The sequence below is a fragment of the Salmo trutta genome, chromosome 1 (assembly GCF_901001165.1).
Source record: "Salmo trutta chromosome 1, fSalTru1.1, whole genome shotgun sequence".
Classification (NCBI taxonomy): Eukaryota; Metazoa; Chordata; class Actinopteri; order Salmoniformes; family Salmonidae; genus Salmo; species Salmo trutta.
The window spans coordinates 60,257,352-60,273,477 of record NC_042957.1 but is presented as its reverse complement, the minus strand read 5'-3'; the positions used below and the strand labels follow the sequence as shown (position 1 = coordinate 60,273,477).

At 45.0% G+C, this 16,126-nt stretch overlaps 2 protein-coding genes across 6 annotated transcripts; one reads left to right on the top strand and one right to left on the bottom strand.

The window, feature by feature from the left end:
- Nucleotides 1-22: 22 nt before the first annotated feature.
- Nucleotides 23-8,404, bottom strand: LOC115203868 (STE20-related kinase adapter protein alpha). 4 transcript variants are annotated; one of them, XM_029768934.1, is made up of 13 exons: nucleotides 8,316-8,404; nucleotides 7,915-7,994; nucleotides 7,678-7,735; nucleotides 6,561-6,589; nucleotides 3,055-3,157; nucleotides 2,809-2,930; nucleotides 2,427-2,535; nucleotides 2,110-2,233; nucleotides 1,865-2,036; nucleotides 1,659-1,763; nucleotides 1,277-1,527; nucleotides 1,150-1,192; nucleotides 23-1,028 (listed from the first exon to the last, which is right to left on the bottom strand). In XM_029768934.1, the coding sequence occupies exons 2-13, from the start codon at nucleotides 7,924-7,926 to the stop codon at nucleotides 873-875; spliced, it is 1,284 nt and encodes a 427-aa protein (XP_029624794.1). In that variant the 5' UTR covers nucleotides 7,927-7,994; nucleotides 8,316-8,404; the 3' UTR covers nucleotides 23-872. The 4 variants fall into 4 exon arrangements, with proteins under 4 accessions (XP_029624794.1, XP_029624802.1, XP_029624817.1 ...); XM_029768942.1 differs by lacking the exons at nucleotides 6,561-6,589; nucleotides 7,678-7,735; XM_029768957.1 differs by lacking the exons at nucleotides 6,561-6,589; nucleotides 8,316-8,404 and having other exon boundaries at nucleotides 7,915-7,942.
- A 61-nt stretch (nucleotides 8,405-8,465) lies between these two features.
- LOC115203838 (ATP-dependent RNA helicase DDX42) lies at nucleotides 8,466-15,553 on the top strand. 2 transcript variants are annotated; one of them, XM_029768873.1, is made up of 18 exons: nucleotides 8,466-8,569; nucleotides 9,003-9,248; nucleotides 9,380-9,527; nucleotides 9,679-9,740; nucleotides 10,236-10,272; nucleotides 10,884-11,036; nucleotides 11,161-11,265; nucleotides 11,425-11,544; nucleotides 11,648-11,824; nucleotides 11,917-12,045; nucleotides 12,162-12,261; nucleotides 12,379-12,426; nucleotides 12,520-12,617; nucleotides 12,771-13,047; nucleotides 13,233-13,459; nucleotides 13,562-13,672; nucleotides 13,795-13,893; nucleotides 14,009-15,553. In XM_029768873.1, the coding sequence occupies exons 2-18, from the start codon at nucleotides 9,010-9,012 to the stop codon at nucleotides 14,675-14,677; spliced, it is 2,799 nt and encodes a 932-aa protein (XP_029624733.1). In that variant the 5' UTR covers nucleotides 8,466-8,569; nucleotides 9,003-9,009; the 3' UTR covers nucleotides 14,678-15,553. The 2 variants fall into 2 exon arrangements, with proteins under 2 accessions (XP_029624733.1, XP_029624739.1); XM_029768879.1 differs by lacking the exons at nucleotides 8,466-8,569; nucleotides 9,003-9,248; nucleotides 9,380-9,527; nucleotides 10,236-10,272 and having other exon boundaries at nucleotides 9,538-9,740.
- Nucleotides 15,554-16,126: the final 573 nt, after the last annotated feature.

Below are 16,126 nucleotides of genomic sequence, written 5' to 3'. Positions count from 1 at the left end.
TTTACAATACAGTGAGAGCCACGAGGTGAAAGGTATTTATTATCAAGTAAAATAGTTGACACTCCCAACACTTTCCCTTCGTGAAACCCAGACAAACTCTGAAACAAGCACCATTGTAACATTCACTTTTTTGCAGGACAAATGGCCAATAACAGGAAGGTTAATCAAATACATGGACCTCAGTTGGCACAGTCTAGTGTTAACTTGCTTTGCCATCTTCAGTTCAGGGTTGCAGGTAGAAACAGATTTTTTCTTCCCTCCTGTAAAACTGATGGTTCAGTATGAGAGCCTCTTCTCAGCTGTGAGGAAATACAAACACTGTCTGGTTCGTGATAGCCTTGGACAAACTTCTGGAATCTTCCATCTGTTGTGCTGGCTAGATGGCTGATTGGATCAACCCTTGGTAATGCGGTCAGTAAGTCAGTTCCTGGTCTTGGTAATGTCAACAGATGGCTCTAGATAGGGTCAAGTACAGCTCAGATCAAATAAGAGGTAGAGTCTCTCTGCTCTACCTGTAATGGAACATCTCCATTGGCAAGTGAAAGAGCTGACTGGACATACTCCCCCATACGGTTCTTCGATGGGTCCAGAGCTTTAGTAGAATCTGGAGAGATGTGTGCGTGAGAGGAATTGGGTGTCAGTCAGTGCAAGGGTCTATCTGCTCATGCATCTTTCAGACTAGAGCGATAGCAAGGAGGTGAGATGGTAGCTGGCTTTTAAACCCAGTCAAAGGGAGGAGAAACGGCTTAGTTTGAATTATTTACATGGGCCATTTAATAAGAACAAAGCGTAAATCCAGTCCGAAGTCTTCTCAGAGCGTCTCTTGTTAACCTCTTGGTTACTTCACACACCTCTTTCCTGTTCCTCTGTGGTCAGAAGTCCCAGTCATCCACATCCATGTGGCTGAGGCCAGACTCCAGGCTGGCCAGTCCAGAGGCAGCGTCCTGAGGCTGGGTACTCTCAAAGCCCGTGATGGGCGTTACGGGCCGGAACAGCTCAGGCAGAGCCTCCGATGGCCGACGCTTGATCTAGGGAAGAAAGGAAAGAAATCATTGGGATTCTAATAATCAAATGTGTGACTGAATGAAGCCATTTTGACTTAAATGTTGTACATTGATGTTGAGGGGGGAGGAACTCGATCCTACTGACCTGTTTGAAGAAGGAATGACCAATGAGAGCACTGGCTGAGGGTCTGGGGGGGAATAAACAATTAAATGAGCTAAAATTCATAAAACAATCAATGTGAGGACCAGCAGCCTAGCTTGGAGTGGCTCACCTCTTCTCTGGGTCCCTCTGTAGACACAGCTCCACAAAAGCATGGAAGTGGGGAGAGAAGGTACGACTGTAGGGGTGGCTCCCCGAGGAGGAGGGCTCTCCATTAGAGTGGTGGGCCCCTCCGGTGCTGGGGCCCTCACAGATCCCAGAGTCAGCTCCAGAACGGGAGGGCTTCATGGTCAGCTCCTCTGGGGGGATGGTGGTGGTGTCCAACAGACAGGGGACTGTCCCATTCAGCTTCTCCAGCAACATCTAAAAGACAGGACCATGAATAGGACAGAGGGGAGGAAGAGGAATGGAGAGAGATGCCAATCAAGTGAGGAGCATAATATAGATCTTTCAGAATCAAAATAGGGTAAGGGGTTGATCAGGCCACTAGTCACCTGTGTGGCTGGCATGTCTTTGAAGGGCACATGTCCATTGGCTAGCTCACAGGCTGTGATGCCAAGACTGTAGATGTCTGACCGGAAGTCGTATCCCTGCAGATTCTGACATGCACACACACCAGGGTTGACCGATAGAAACAAATTAAGGTATTATAGTTTAAAAGCAAGGTATTGTATGTTAGCCAGGTGTGGTATGGAGTTACCTGCTGCAGCACTTCTGGGCTGAGCCAGGGCAGCACCTTGATGCTGTACTGGGGGAAGTCATGGACCACTCTCGCCCGCTGGCCGTGACGGATCAGACTGATGATGCTCCGCAGACCAGACATACACACCTGACCGTCTACTGAGATCAACACGTGGCTGGCCTTCACACTCCTAAACACACAATTAGACGCCATGTCACAAACCTGCATGAAAAGCCCTGGGCCTGTGTGTACTTTCTACTTACCGGTGTACATAGCCCATGTGGTGGATGTAGTCCAGGGCTTTGAGCATGCCCAATAGGATGTAGGCGATGGCCAGCTCATTCATCCCATCAGTGAAGTGGCTGCTGATCAGGTCTCTGGCTGACCCTAGGACATGTTAGACACTACATTAGTCATTGAGAAAGCAGAGGACTGAATAGTAGGGTTAAGTGGAGACAAATTACCTTAGTGTGGGAATGGTAACTAGAGTCCTCTGGTGTACATTTAGCTTTTGACTACATTTGACTAGGACCAGAGTGGTGTAGTGTTACAGTCAGTGCTCTCCTGTCTGAATCCTCACCATAGGCCATGAAGGGAGAGATAACCCACAGCTCATTCTCTGCTATGAAGATGCTCCTGTAGGGCAGGATGCTGGAGTGGTGGAACAGCTTAGATACATGGAGCTCAGCCTGAGAGAGAGACAGAAATTAGACTGGGTTAGGTTTAATGGACAGAGAGGGAGATAACTCAATGTAATCTAATAGATACAAATTAGACAGACAGAGATGGGAGGTTGGATTTCATAACAGGTGATGTCAAAGCAAGCGATGAATGCATTCAGAGGGGAGGAGTGAAAGAGGGATATAAAGACAAGGATGATTTGACTGATGTCTGTCTGCCTGGCAAAGGGAAATGTGACAGATGGATGGTAGAATGATAGATGGATGGTGACAGGTCCAGACCTGCAGGTAGTTGACCATTTCATTGGTGCAGGACTCCAGGTCAATCCGACGGATTGCTACGTGTTCCCCTGTGGGTCTGTATCTGGCAAGGTTGACGGTCATCAAGTCCTCCAGGCCTCGACCTAGCACAGCAAAACACACACCAAATTAGACTAGAGACAGGCGCACCAACAATGTATTCAACAATAAACACACAAGCGCCTTGGCAGCCAAGTCACTGGGGTTGGAAGCCTGAGACTGACTGACCTATGATGGTCAGGAGCTCATAGGCGCTGCTGTCAGGGAGGAAGCTTCCCATGGTGTCCCGCCGTGGGAGTGAGGTCAGGCTCTCGTGGCTGTCTTCATGGGCCTGGGGGGAGAGGCGGCAGCAGGGAAGGAGTTAGCATTGGAAATGATAGCATATTGGCCCTTAGTGTTGGGCGTTACTAGTGGCATTGTGAGAGTGGCCTGCAAAGGCTTGGTCAGACGTGATGGTTAATGCTAAATCATATACAGTCAGACTACAGAACGGAGTGTGTACGAGCAGTACTTGTGGAACCTGAGTGGAGAAGATCTAACTTCAGGTTTGAATTCTGTTGGTGGCAAATTATAAGCAAGAAGCTACATCATTTATGAATCATGCCTTCTCTAAACCTCATCACACCATAGTGCTTGAAATATTAACACTCATGGTAAGATACATGCAGAGTGGGTACCCCAAAATAATAATATGTGTTCAGAGAGGAAGAGGCGAGGCAAGAGGTTGCACTATTGCCAAAATGTGTCCAAAATAAGCCCAATGCGTTTCTATGGGCTTAGGCTTGTTTCCTGCCTTCCCACCTTTGGAACAATGACTCCCATTGCTGGGCGGAGACGTGAGCATCTCGTGTATCATCTCAAAAGACAAAATTGGGATCCAATAACAGTCTTAAAAGACGCTCAGAAATAAAACTATTTTCACTGTCAAAATGTTTGACTGGAAAAAAATGTATGCAGGGCTCTGCTATTTTTTTTTTTTTACAAGGAGCACATAGAAATGTAGGGGCATAATGGCAGGAATTGCCAACAATTACAAAATAGTTGTTTTTTTCCCCCAAGGGGCACTTTTACCCCCCAAAAAAAATTCCAGGTAACAGTAAAATATTTCGATGCATATGTGACCAAAATGGTACCACTGTAGAGCCCTGGTATGGGGTGTTGTCCAAAACATACAGTTGAAGTCCGAAGTTTACATACACTTAGGTTGCAGTCATTAAAACTCGTTTTTCAACCACACCACAAATTTCTTGTTAACAAACTATAGTTTTGGCAAGTCGGTTAGGACATCTACTTTGTGCATGACAAGTCATTTTTCTAACAATTGTTTAGAGATTATTTCACTGTATCATAATTCCAGTGGGTCAGAAGTTTACATACACTAAGTTGACTGTGCCTTTAACCAGCTTGGAAAATTACAGAAAATGATGTCATGGCTTTAGAAGCTTCTGATAAGCTAATTGACATAGTTTGAGTCAATTGGAGGTGTACCTGTGGATGTATTTCAAGGCCTACCTTCAAACTCAGTGCCTCTGCTTGAAATCATGGGAAAATCAAAAGAAAATCAGCCAAGACCTCAGAAAAACAATTGTAGACCTCCACAAGTCTGGTTCATCCTTGGGAGCAATTTCCAAACACCTGAAGGTACCACGTTCATCTGTACAAACAATAGTACGCAAGTATAAACACCATGGGACCACGCAGCCGTCATACCGTTCAGGAAGGAGACGCGTTCTGTCTCCTGGAGATGAACGTACTTTGGTGTGAAAAGTGCAAATCAATCCCAGAACAACAGCAAAGGACCTTGTTAAGATGCTGGAGGAAACGGGTACAAAAGTATCTATATCCACAGTAAAACGAGTCCTATATTGACATAACCTGAAATGCCGCTCAGCAAGGAAGAAGCCAGTGCTCCAAAACCGCCATAAAAAAGCCAGACTACGGTTTGCAACTGCACATGGGGACAAAGATCGTACTTTTTGGAGAAATGTCCTCTGGTCTAATGAAACAAAAATAGAACTGTTTGGCCATAATGACCATCGTTATGTTTGGAGGAAAAAGGGGGAGGCTTGCAAGCCTAAGAACACCATCCCAACTGTGAAGCACAGGGGGGCAGCATCATGTTGTGGGGGTGCTTTGCTGCAGGAGGGACTGGTGCACTTCACAAAATAGATGGCATCATGAGGTAGGAAAATTGTGTCAATATTGAAGCAACATCTCAAGACATCAGTCAGGAAGTTAAAGCTTGGTCGCAAATGGGTCTTCCAAATAGACAATGACCCCAAGCATACTTACAAAGTTGTGGCAAAATGGCTTAAGGACAACAAAGTCAAGGTATTTGTGGGCAGAACTGAAAAAGCGTGTGCGAGCAAGGAGGCCTAGGAGGAGGCCTACACCAGCTCTGTCAGGAGGAAAGGGCCAAAATTCACCCAACATGTTTTGGGAAGCTTGTGGAAGGCTACCCAAAATGTTTGACCCAAGTTAAATAATTTAAAGGCAATGCTACCAAATACTAATTGAGTGAATGTAAACTTCTGACCCACTGAGGATGTGATGAAAGAAATAAAAGCTGAAATACTATTATTTTTACTATTATTCTGACATCACATTCTTAAAATAAAGTGGTGATGCTAACTGGCCTAAGACAGGGAATTTTTACTTGGATTAAATGTCAAGAATTGTGAAAAACTGAGTTTAAATGTATTTGGCTAAGGTGTATGTAAACTTCTGACTTCAACTGTATTACATTATTATTTAAAAAAAATGCATTAACAGCTTAATAACCATTTCTCTACCAATTTCCAGCCAGCATTGCGAGGTAGATGTCCTTCACGTTAATTCACTCAGACGGGGTTGCCATGCATTGCCAAAAATGGAACACATGGAACTCGATCCATTCCATTCAACTCCAGTTCACAACCATTGGTGGATCCAGAGATTTCCACAACAGTGACACATTTGACATGAACAAATAACCAGTTGCTCATACCCTCCCACCACCCACCTACATGCCCTCTGCTTTCTAGTAAGGGAGAACTACAGTGAACACAGGCAACAGACAGTGTCCACACTTCAGACTTAAACTACTTCACAAACATGAAACAGGCTTGGTCAAAATTAGTGAGGACTTTCAGTGAAGAACAACAGAAACCATAAATCAAATAGTAACACCATGTTAAGACCACACTGAGGTTCCTAAGGGGCCATTAAGGCCGGCTTTATAGGGAGATGATCTGTCAGCTGAGACCAAACAGCCGTTTCCGTGACAGCCGTAAAAGACAAGTGCAGGTCAATTAAGCCTGGTAATTACAGATGACCCGTCATTGCCCACTCTAAAAGACACAAACTGTGGTCAACTTTATGAATCAGGAAGGACTGTTTTGATCTCTGGAGGAACCGATGGAGCCATCAGGTAACAAGTAGTATTATGCACTTATACTGATCACATCTTTTTTTCAATCAGACTTGACAACCTCAGTTGCTCTCTCCAACCCAACCATGTCTCATCAAGAGGACATCACTACTGTAAGCTCCACCAATCTCCGAACTCCCCCAATAGGAAACCCTGGTGGGTGAAGTAGGATGGGCCTCAAAATACAAAGCACATACAGCACAGCATTGTGAATCAGATGCCCATGCACAAAAGCACACAGGGCTTGTGAATTCATTCACTTTGGCTCCACCCTCACACAGGCAGATGGAACGATCGAGAGCCATGACTGGAGTACCACACTTACTTTCCTGTGAGAGCTTCCCTGAGCTTGCTCTGTGGTAGAGAAACCACATCAATGACAAACACAAACACACACACACAAGAGAAGGATCTGTGTTTAGAGCAGCTCAGGAACCATTAGGTACACTGTAAGTGTAAAGTATAGCATGTGGTGTTTGTTGCAGGAGTCAGATCAATGCTGCTAGCTGGCTCCCATAACAAGGAGGATTCAGTTTAGGCTAGTTAGATACCGCTGATGCATCTGTTAAATCAGTGAGGAATCTGAGGATTCAGTCTAGCGGGATTGAGTGATTATGCATTGCCATGGGAACAGGAAGCAGCCAAAACCAAACTTGAAATCAAGCGTATGAACAAACACAGAACAATTATGCAATGTGAGCTGATCGCACAGAAATATGAAGATAATGCAAAGCTTGATAGTGAAGACCCCCCCCCCAGCTATTCATTTTCTCCATGTAAACTGATTCTTCAACCACTGATAAATTGACAGTGCTTTCCTGTCCTCATGTTAGTGTCTAATAAGACCCACATACTGTAGAAACATCTCTTTGAACCTGCCTCATCCCCACCGTACTTGTTACCCTTAAAATATGATTTCCTTAATAAATATTTGACCTAGGTATCATTTCAACTTCATATATACTACAAAGACCGACAGCGCAACAGAACATTAATCTGACATGCAGTATTCTGAGGCTGCACATTTACTGCATTGATCAAGTCTGCCAGACAAGGAGACATCACACTGGAACAAACTCTCTTCATGGCACACATGTAAGGTACAGTGAGACATTTGACACCTGCAGAGCATTGAAGCAAGCAGTCGCTCTTATGTGTCCTGAATCTATATGGGAGACAGAGGTTTCCAGCCACATATTGCCAAAAAACCAATGCTGATTGGATTCCTGTAGGTTTAAATTGTATTATGCCAATTGTTTGTTAGAGTGTGTTGCTTTTTAAAAACTGCGCAATGCAATATCTTGTTTTGAAAGCAAAGCTGCACTTAGGATATAGCTAGCAGGTTCTGTATGAGGGTTGGGCAACTTCATAGCTGATGATAGGTCTTGTGTGTAAGCAGCAGTTGATTGGGGAAGCCTTTTCAGCATAACCTTTGACCTTACCTCCAAAAAACTCAAAATCCCTCAGGCTCTCCACACTCAATTTCTCTGAGACCCAACGCTGGGATTGAGAGAGGGAGAAAGAGACAGATTGGTATCTGCCCTCAGGTCAATCACTTCTCCAATAACTGATCATTGCTGTGACACTGACTGGTAAGGATTCAGCACAAGTATTTGATACATGTTCTAGACTAAGCTCTAACGCCAACAGGCAGGGGAGCGCTAACAGAGTTCACTCACAAGAAAAGACATGGATCTGTCGATTGTGGCAGCTAGAACCGCTGAAACCCCATCCGGAAAAAATCCCTCCGAAATAAATACTAACACAGTAACAGAGGAAAGGTAACACGTTAACGTTACTTCGCTATGAACAAGACATGTAGCTAACTATAACCTACCTATTGCCTATAGAATAATTTAAGTTGTAATGCTAATGTGAAAACCATTTCACAAATAGTATAATAGATAGGCCCAAAAACATGTTATTAGCAGGACTACTAGCTAACGTTAGCAAGCTACAGTAACATATAGCTATGTAATAAACGAACGTTAACGTGGCTAGCTTACGCTATCTTTTTCATTACATTAAACAACACAGATTAGCTAGGTAGCTATATAAACCACGATAGCTAGTAACCTACCTGTATGTTAACTTGAAAAAATAGCTAGCTAGTATCTGGTGGAGCGAGTTTGTTAGCTACGGTTTTCAACAAACAACTATTATCGAAAAGGGGCGGTAACTAATGTCACATGTTTGCGTTGATTGGTTGGTTGTTGTGAGAAGCAATCCGTCGCGCGTAATCTACGTCTACACACGGTAATGACGCAAAACACTTTCGAGTCGCGCTGTGAGATTTGGCAGTGGTAAACAGATCTTTCTTGGTGGTGAAAACAGGTAAATAAACAGATCATGAAACCAGGAGGTTAGTTTATAGTGTATAACGTATACTAGATTTAACTGCTTTTGCAAATATCCTTTGACAAGCCATATTTGCTCAGTCAATCATTTGTCACACACCCACTTCTTCGCCGTGCTGCTGCGGCCCTAGAGAAGCGTAGCATGCTAACGTTAGCTAGTTTAATTTAGCCAATTAATGAGATCCAAACATTAGCTAGACACAGATTAATGCAATATTTGATATCTTCATTTGCCAGAAGCCACAGATAATCTTTGACATCCCACAGACATTGATTTACGAGATGATTAGCATTTAGCAGACGTTTGTGGGTGACACACAAGGCCTGCGATGAATGGACTGGAATGCAACAGCAATGTACACAGTCAAATACCAAATGTGATTATCTTTATTTTCCCCTTACTTCTGTAGGACAGCTATGAACTGGAGCAAGGGTGGCCCAAGTGGTAAGCGAGGGTTCGGGTTTGGAGGATTTTCCCTTGGTGGTGGTGGTGGTGGTGGTGGTGGAGGAGGAAAGAAAGAAGAACTGCGCGTGCCTCAGAAATCCCACACGTCCTTCGGAGGCGCAGGGACAGCTGGAGGTTATGGCAATAACCAGCAACTCCCTGCATTCTACAAGATAGGAACAAAAAGAGCAAATTTTGATGAAGAGAATGCGTGAGTATAGACTTATCTTTCCTTTAGGTTTGGTGTGCTTCGTATGCTGTATGATCAACCAGTTATGCAGGATGTATTACATTGATTTCAATGACATTTGACTGGTGATAACTTTCCTAACTCATTTCCAGGTATTTTGAAGATGATGAAGAGGAGTCAAGCATCACAGATTTGCCATATATCCCAGCTGAGAACTCCCCCACACGGCAACAATTCCAGTCTGGAGGGGGCTCAGACAGTGAGGATGATCCTCTGGATGCCTTCATGGCCCAAGTGGAGGTGAGTCAAGGATTCCCCTCTTAGACCTGGATCATGTAGGAAGATACACATTTTCTCCGTAGTTCGTCTGTTTAAAATCAGGGTTTATTGTCACAGAGCTTTTGGGAAATATTGCAGAGGGGTATATTGTTCACCCTCTTGTCTGCTTTAGGACCAAGCAGCTAAAGACATGAAGAAACTGGAGGAAAAAGAGAAGGAAAAGAAGGTTGAAAAGTAAGATCCCTTCAATTTCTACCCCTTAAGCTTAGGGCCTTCAAAATGACCTTGTCAATAATATAAGCAAAAATATTATTAGCAAAGGCTCTATTCAAGGCCACCAGGCAGGCAGGTGTAGTACATTCTTCCCATGCACCTGTGTATTGATTTGCACGTATTTCCATGGTAATTAGTCAAGTGTCCAAATGATTAATCTATTCTCATCCCAAAACTCTAGCGTGTTATTAAGATACTGTAGATATAAAGTTCCCACTTCAACTGCAATCATTCACCACTGTGGAGCAAAGATATGTCTCATTTGAAATAATCTGTCTTGCCATTCAATTACCTTACATTTCCCCAGTTGGTCCATACTGTAGGTAACTAATCAAGCCTGCCTTGCATGGCGACTTTGTAGGGAGGGGATAAGCGTGACATTAGACAGGTTGTGGGGAATCATGGGTGAACAAACGAGTCGCAGGGAAGTTTTTTTTTCTCCGCTTGTTTTTACAGGGGTATACGTGATGACATTGAAGAGGAAGATGAACAAGTAAGTGATCCATCCAACGTTCCTAATTTACTACTGATCAGAGAGCCTCCAGACCCCAACCTCCCCTCCCGACCCATCTATGGCCAAGTCTCACCACCTTCCACATCTCACTCTTTTTTTCTCTCTTTTTCTCTCTCGCTCTCTCACACTATGCTAACAAACCCAATTGCAGGTTGAATCCTTCACCCTATCCTACTTGGATATCTACATGCATACTTGTGGTGTCAATTCTATATATTCTTTAAATATACTCATGCCTAAACTAAGCATGTTGATTAATAGTTTATCATCTCTTTTCAAATATGCCATACTGTAATGAATGTTTACTATTAACTGTTGCCGTTCTTACTACTTTGTGTAGGGGGGGGGTTATAAAATCTGACACTGATCAATTTCAGCCCGAATAACGCAAAGACTGGTTTAAACTGAGTGAACATAACATGGCTTAGACTCCGACATCGATATGGGCGATCATCAGAGCATTTTGCCGTTGACTGTATTTGAATGTATATCCCCCGGTTATGAGAGTGGTAAGAGTGCCTGCATGAATGTGTGCTACATTAGGCGTTTAAGCTGACTCTGGTTGACTCATGCGGCTGTGCTCTGTGCAGGAAGCTTACTTCCGCTACATGGCAGAGAATCCCACAGCTGGGCTGACTGCAGAGGATGAGGATGAGAACATAGACTACGACAGTGATGGGAATCCCATTGCCCCCACCACTAAGAAGATCATCATGCCCCTGCCCCCGATGGACCACTCTGAGGTAACAGCTGCATACTGCACCTATCTGAGCCAAGATGCAATAAGTCATATGTTATCTTGTCAAGTGGAGTTTTTCATTTTATTTTAGTGACTGAGGTCCTACATTTATGTCATCCCCTTTATAGATTGACTACCCACCTTTTGAGAGGAACTTCTACAACGAGCATGAGGAGCTTCTCAGCCTGACAGGCACAGAGGTGTTTGAGCTGAGACACAAACTCAACCTGCGGGTAAGTGTCCGGAGAAGGACACGCACACATACAACCACATCTAAACCCAACCACACAATCCTAGCCAACATACCACTTACAGACAACTGTTGTATGATCCCATTGTGTCTTTAACCGAAAGCCTCTTGTCTATTTATTTTGCTTCATTGACTTTGGCAGGTGTCTGGTGCCGCCCCTCCTAAACTCTCCACCAGCTTCGCCCACTTTGGGTTTGACGAGCAGCTGATGCACATAATCCGCAAGTCGGAGTACACTCAGCCAACACCTATTCAGTGCCAGGTACCTAAGCAGCTTGTTTCCTAGGTCTTTCTTTTTGGTACTTATATATTCCTTTAGTAGCAAATAGGCCTCACCTGTATTTTCTTCCACATCTGTCCTGTAGGGAGTTCCCATTGCCCTGAGTGGACGTGACATGATTGGCATTGCGAAAACTGGTAGTGGCAAGACTGCAGCCTTCATCTGGCCTATGCTAGTTCACATCATGGACCAGAAGGAACTGGAGACTGGAGAGGGGCCCATCGCAGTCATCGTGTGCCCCACCAGGGAGCTCTGTCAGCAGGTAAGACAGCCAGGGAGAGATGGATCAGGAACAAAACATTTCCATGACAAAATGTTGATTGGGCCCCTGAAAATGATGGTTGTGCTCCCTAGATCCACGCGGAGTGTAAGCGTTTTGGGAAAGCCTACTCCCTGCGCTCGGTGGCGGTGTATGGAGGAGGCAGCATGTGGGAGCAGGCCAAGGCTCTTCAGGAGGGGGCAGAGATAGTTGTGTGCACCCCGGTAAGAGCTCTAGTTGACAATCACTGTGGTAGACTGTGTTTAGTCTTAATGTATTAGAGGAAAATAAACCCGAGGTCATTTCACTTATTGGGTTGTGTATGTTGTTGTTCACACAGGGTCGTCTGATTGACCATGTGAAAAAGAAGGCCACCTCTCTACAGAGAGTGACATACCTGGTGTTTGATGAGGCAGATAGAATGTTTGATATGGGCTTTGGTAAGTTGGCTTTCCCATCTTTATTTTTTTCCCAATGACCACTAGGCCCAGAAGATTGTTCACTGAAGTTGGTTTGACACCTATTTATATCATATACTTTTGGAAACTTTTTTTCAGAGTATCAAGTGAGATCCATTGCCAGCCATGTCCGACCTGATCGACAGAGTAAGTGTGTGTATGTGTGCATGTACACTTGTTAGAGGCTTTAGATAAGACAACCTCATCCTATGAACCTTAACTTTACTCCTGTCCTCACAGCTCTTCTATTCAGCGCCACCTTCCGTAAGAAGATTGAGAGGCTGGCTAGAGATATCCTGGTGGACCCCATCCGTGTGGTGCAGGGAGACATCGGGGAGGTAAGACCCGTGGCTCTTCTCACACCATCTGATTGCAACTTCTACCATTTATTTAAAGTTCTACATTGCCAGAACAGTCAACCAGCTGGCGGCAGAACATTTTCTGGAGTTTAGTCATCTGATGCTCTTCAATCCTCCATCCTTCCTCCCCAGGCCAATGAGGATGTGACCCAGGTAGTGGAGATCATGCCCAGTGGGGTGGAGAAGTGGGGCTGGCTGACCCGCCGCCTGGTGGAGTTCACCTCCTCTGGCTCTGTACTTATCTTTGTCACCAAGAAGGCCAACTGTGAAGAGCTGGCCACCAACCTGACCCAGGAGGGCCACAGCCTGGGCCTGCTGCACGGAGACATGGACCAGAGTGAGAGGAACAAGGTCATCGCTGACTTCAAGAAGAAGAGTCTGCCCGTGCTGGTGGCCACCGACGTGGCAGGTGAGGTGGGGGTGGGCTGCAGACGAGGGGGTGGGGAATGAATGTGGCACAACATTCCAATCATCAGAGATCTGTGTATGATTACACAGACACTGACAATGATTTGATTGTTTTTGCCTGAATTCCAGTGCTCGTATGTACTTGTCATTCTATCATTCACTCCTTCTTTGTGATTTCCTCCCTAGCCCGTGGTCTGGATATCCCTTCAATACGCACAGTAGTGAACTATGATGTGGCTCGGGACATCGACACACACACACACCGCATTGGCCGAACAGGTCGTGCTGGAGAAAAGGGTGTTGCCTACACCCTTCTCACCAGTAAAGACACATCATTTGCAGGAGACCTTGTGCGTAACCTGGAGGGAGCCAATCAAAGCGTCTCTAAGGAACTGATGGACTTGGCAATGCAGGTAAGACATTCTACATGTCCCTGACTGACCCATGAGGACGGCTATGGAAAGATCCATTTTATATGATGTCTTTACTGACCTCCTTTGATGTATTCCTCTCAGAATCCCTGGTTCAGGAAATCACGCTTCAAGGGCGGCAAAGGGAAGAAGCTAAACATTGGAGGAGGTGGTCTGGGCTACAGAGAGAGGCCAGGATTGGGAGCTGAAAGTTCTGTGAGTTGGCCATGTCTATTTGTAACATTAATTGTGTTATTTGTAGTGTTTTATGTTTTTGGTAGATCAGTGGCATAATAGTGTAACTCTTGGTGATTGTTGACAGTTAGTTTTTTCTCCAGGAGCGTAGTGGTGGTGCTGCCATGGGTAACTATGAGGGCTACAGCAAGCCTACCGGAGCCATGGGTGACCGCATGTCAGCAATGAAATCAGCCTTCCAGGTAACTAAACTGTCACTCACTATCTATTCTGTTAGCTTTAAATTATCTATTTTTCTCATTAATTATTTCTGTACGTCTTGAAGTCCCTCTTTAATTGTTGTCTATTTTTCCCCAGTCTCAGTATAAAAACCACTTTGTGGCGGCGTCCGGCATGGTTCCTAAACTCACCACAAAGTCCAGTAGCTCTTCAGGCTGGACCAGCGCTGGAAGTCTTAGCTCTGTCCCCACTGGGGCCCCTGAGGGCCCAGACCGGCCTCGTGTGCCCCCCTCCTTAGCCATGGCCCCTCCAGCAGCCCTCGGCATGGGCACCAAGATGGCAGGCTTCACCAGCGCCGGCTCCCTGAGCTCTGTGTCAGACAGCCAGGCCACTGCTCCTCAGGTGTATGCCACCCCACCCTCACCCAGGGAAGGGCCCCGTGACAGACATGGTGATGACAGGAGTCGCCATGGAGATGGCCACTATCGTGACAGGAGAGACAGGAGCGAGCGGCACAGTGGCGGGGGAGAGCGGGACCGCCATGGGGAGCGGGACCGCCACGCAGACCGCGACAGATACGGGGACAAGGATCGCCATGGCAGCAGCGGGCGCCATGGCGATAGTCGTAATGGAGACGGAAGTAGAAGGGACAGAGAGCGAGACGATTGCAGAGGTGACAGGGAGAGTGGAGACAGGGCAGGGAGTGAAGGAAGGGGGGACAGAGCTGAGGGGAGAGGAGACCGAGAGGAAGACGGCTTTGCAGTCCCAGATCCACCAAAACGCAAAAAGAGTAGGTGGGACAACTAAAGCACAAAACACATCACCTGAAAAGCAACCAACCAACTGTTCTTAGATGAGCATGCTTAGTCTGTAGATGCACAGCTGGTCATTTCAGCTGAAACATGCACAGAATTTCAAGGGTTAATGTGTGAACCGACCCTACTGCGCGGTCTAAATGCAAGGGGAAAGATTTGCTATCCTGCATTGGTTGGGGATTCAGTAACATGGCTCCTGATTGTCAGTTTGTCTGAAGAAGTGTTGAGATTTTGGATAGAGTTCCAATCTACTGTGCATGGAGAAAGAAATCTACTGTAAATATACCATCCAGATAGTTTTAACCTCACCATAAGTGAGATGATCAATCTTTCTGGTCAATAGAAGGGAGCAGTGGAGCTGTTATGCAGTCCTGACGCCACAGAAAACACCTGTGATTGAGATGTCTGTTGTATTCTTACGTCCTTTCTCACTGGACACCCCCCTGTCGTTCTAGTTAAACTCTTAGCCCTGAGTAACCCAACACAGCCCTAATGGACTAAATGTGAGTGTGTATTATCAACCCACGTTAATGACAGATCTCCTTTTTTTATGTGTACTACTTCCTGTGAATCCATCTGTGTTTGTGAACTTTGCATCTTGTATTCACTTCTTAGTAAACTATATGCTTTTGAAAGTGGAGTGTATGTAAAATGTATTTGTTAATTTTTGTGTGAGGCTACGCTTGAGTTCATTCACAGGAGGATGTCAAGTATTTTTGATTAAAAAAATAGCAAAAATATTTTGTTTGTCTATAGTTTCCTTTTCTGTTTGTAATTTGTCAATGGCAGTTCTATAAGTGTGCATTCTAAACTTAGCTACATCTGACACAGCCGTTCTGAACTGTAATAAACAGAAATTCACTTGGTCCCACATTTGTCACCACTCACTACGTTTTGACACCTGCTATTGTAGAAGTGGTTATATGCTAGTGAAAAACTGAACTCTCAAACTCCATAACATTCTGTTTCAAAAGCTTCCATTTTGGAATTGGCTTCTGTCTTGAAAATGACTAGTCTTAGGCATGAAAATACCCATGAGGTTCTCTGTTTTGAATATCTGTAATCTGCACACAAGATGTGACACGAACAGCTGTCATTGTGAGGATATAATTGGCAATTCCTTTTTGTATTTAACCCTTGATGCATTTTTGCTCCTCGGTGTACATGTAACTTCCATAGACAATAGGGTTAAGACTAAGTAGATACATGTGAAAAAACAATGGTCTAATTTTTGTTAATAAAATCATGTGGTTTTGGGTGGTTTGTAGGGTACCTTTTTAGAAGGTATCCAGAGCCAGCCACAACTCTGGGTGCATCTCTTTCCTCACACATATGGAGAATCTTGCCACCTCCTCAAAACCCATTGGATGAGAAATCCAGAGGTCCCTCCCCTCTGATCTTCTCTTCCAATGGGTTTTGAGGAAGAGGGAGGGCGTGAGGA

Bases quoted from the DNA above. Each gene is read 5' to 3' on its own strand.
- LOC115203868 (XM_029768934.1), bottom strand. The intron at 6,590-7,677 runs GTAAGGTCAAAG...TCTCTACCACAG, and splicing joins GGATTTTGAGTTTTTTGGAG to AGCAAGCTCAGGGAAGCTCT. The intron at 2,536-2,808 runs GTCTGGACCTGT...TCTCTCTCTCAG, and splicing joins AAATGGTCAACTACCTGCAG to GCTGAGCTCCATGTATCTAA.
- LOC115203838 (XM_029768873.1), top strand. From the start codon at position 9,010: ATGAACTGGAGCAAGGGTGGCCCAAGTGGTAAGCGAGGGTTCGGGTTT. The intron at 12,262-12,378 runs GTAAGTTGGCTT...ACTTTTTTTCAG, and splicing joins AATGTTTGATATGGGCTTTG to AGTATCAAGTGAGATCCATT. The intron at 13,460-13,561 runs GTAAGACATTCT...TATTCCTCTCAG, and splicing joins TGATGGACTTGGCAATGCAG to AATCCCTGGTTCAGGAAATC.